Here is a 1,455-nt window from a genome sequence, read left to right as displayed (position 1 = left end):
AGTGTTTGTGTACCTGCTGAAACACAGCATACATCAAGCAAATATACAAGTTTATCCAGGAGTATGCTGTTGATCAGATAACACTAGTCTTCTGTTGATACATTTATACACAGCGGTTCCTGTTAAATAAGGAGTGCTGTTATGAGGCTGAATTATATTTTTAAGTTGAAAGCACTACTTGAAGTTTCCACAAGTCATAATCAGAAAGACAAAAATACAAGATTTCTACTCTAATAGATAATATAAAGGAGCACTGCTTGCTCCTTCACATTCTGTTGACAGGCTGAGCATTACCTCTACACTGTAAAATTGATTAAATACTTCAAATGTGAATAAAACAATTTTTTACCTCACAAAAGAACTTGAAAGGAGTCCAATAAACCCTACTGCAGCTCCAGTAACAGCTACTCTTCGACAGCCAAACAGGTCTGTGAATATGCTGACTATGGGAGAACAGAAGAAGACCATCCCCATCGAAAGAGAGGCCACCCATGCTGCAAAGCAGAAAGAGACAGCATTTTAGAAGACCAAATGATTTAAGCTTTCAGCTAATATCTTAGTTCAGCAACACAAAATCACTGATAAAATTAGGTAACTGTTTTAAAATATTTCAATGCATTTGCAAATATATTTACCTAGCATTGTGTAAATTGGACAGGTTGGGGTTTTTTTCGTTTGTAGGGGGGTTTTTTTGGGGGGGTGTTTTGTTTTTGGGGTTTTTTTGTTTTTTGTTTTTGTTTTTTTTTTTTTTTTTTTTTTTTTTTACAATCCACTCATTGAGACTATCAGCTCACGGAATGCAGTTAGCTACAGAAGTTTATTATTTCTACTTTTTTTCTACAAAAAACCTCAAAACAACGTTATTCTTCCAGTAACTAAGCCAGCATCCAAACTGATGACTAGCCATTAAAGATACCTTCAAGGCTCCATATCCATTCTGACATGAATTAACAAATTTCACTTGATTTGATTCTAGACTTTAATGACTTTAAATAACTAGGTTTGCTGGGAAAAAAAATAACATTAATCACATAGATCATGTTGAACAGAGTAAATGAACAATAGGCTCTTACACTGTAATATACACATTAGGAATATGATTTTACTTTAAACATACTTTAGCTAGTACAAACGTTTCCATGTATAGGGGGGAAATGTCATTACATCTGGTACTGCTCCAGCATTACAGACATTGTTAAAAGTGTACTTTGTTCATAAATCAGTCTGTAGATCAGTAAGATTCAGTTCAGGTGGGTACATAAAGGTCTCTTTCAACCAAATGATTCTGTGAGTAAAGTTTCAGCCACAAGTGTGTTCTTTATTCCAAGTGAACCAAAGTTATCTTCAAATAACTGGGGTAGATGACGACTTGATTAAATTTAAGTTAAAAGCCAACCTTCTGCTTCTCCTTATACAGGTGTTCAGAACCACATCGTTAACCTGCCATCATCTCAT

At 34.7% G+C, this 1,455-nt stretch overlaps 1 protein-coding gene across 1 annotated transcript in view; it reads right to left on the bottom strand.

Moving 5' to 3' along the window:
- Positions 1–491, bottom strand: part of SLC16A10 (solute carrier family 16 (aromatic amino acid transporter), member 10) — a 2,672-nt gene extending 2,181 nt beyond the window's left edge. Inside the window, exon 1 of the mRNA XM_010135965.1 lies at positions 350–491. Within this exon, the coding sequence (XP_010134267.1) occupies positions 350–474 (125 nt within the window). The 5' untranslated portion in view covers positions 475–491. The remainder of the gene's footprint in view (positions 1–349) is intronic.
- Between the last annotated feature and the right edge of the window lie 964 nt (positions 492–1,455).

Source organism: Buceros rhinoceros, unplaced genomic scaffold, assembly GCF_000710305.1.
Source record: "Buceros rhinoceros silvestris isolate BGI_N320 unplaced genomic scaffold, ASM71030v1 scaffold16025, whole genome shotgun sequence".
NCBI lineage: Eukaryota > Metazoa > Chordata > Aves > Bucerotiformes > Bucerotidae > Buceros > Buceros rhinoceros.
Note: the sequence above shows the minus strand (reverse complement) of the source record. Positions and strands in the feature narration are given on the sequence as shown.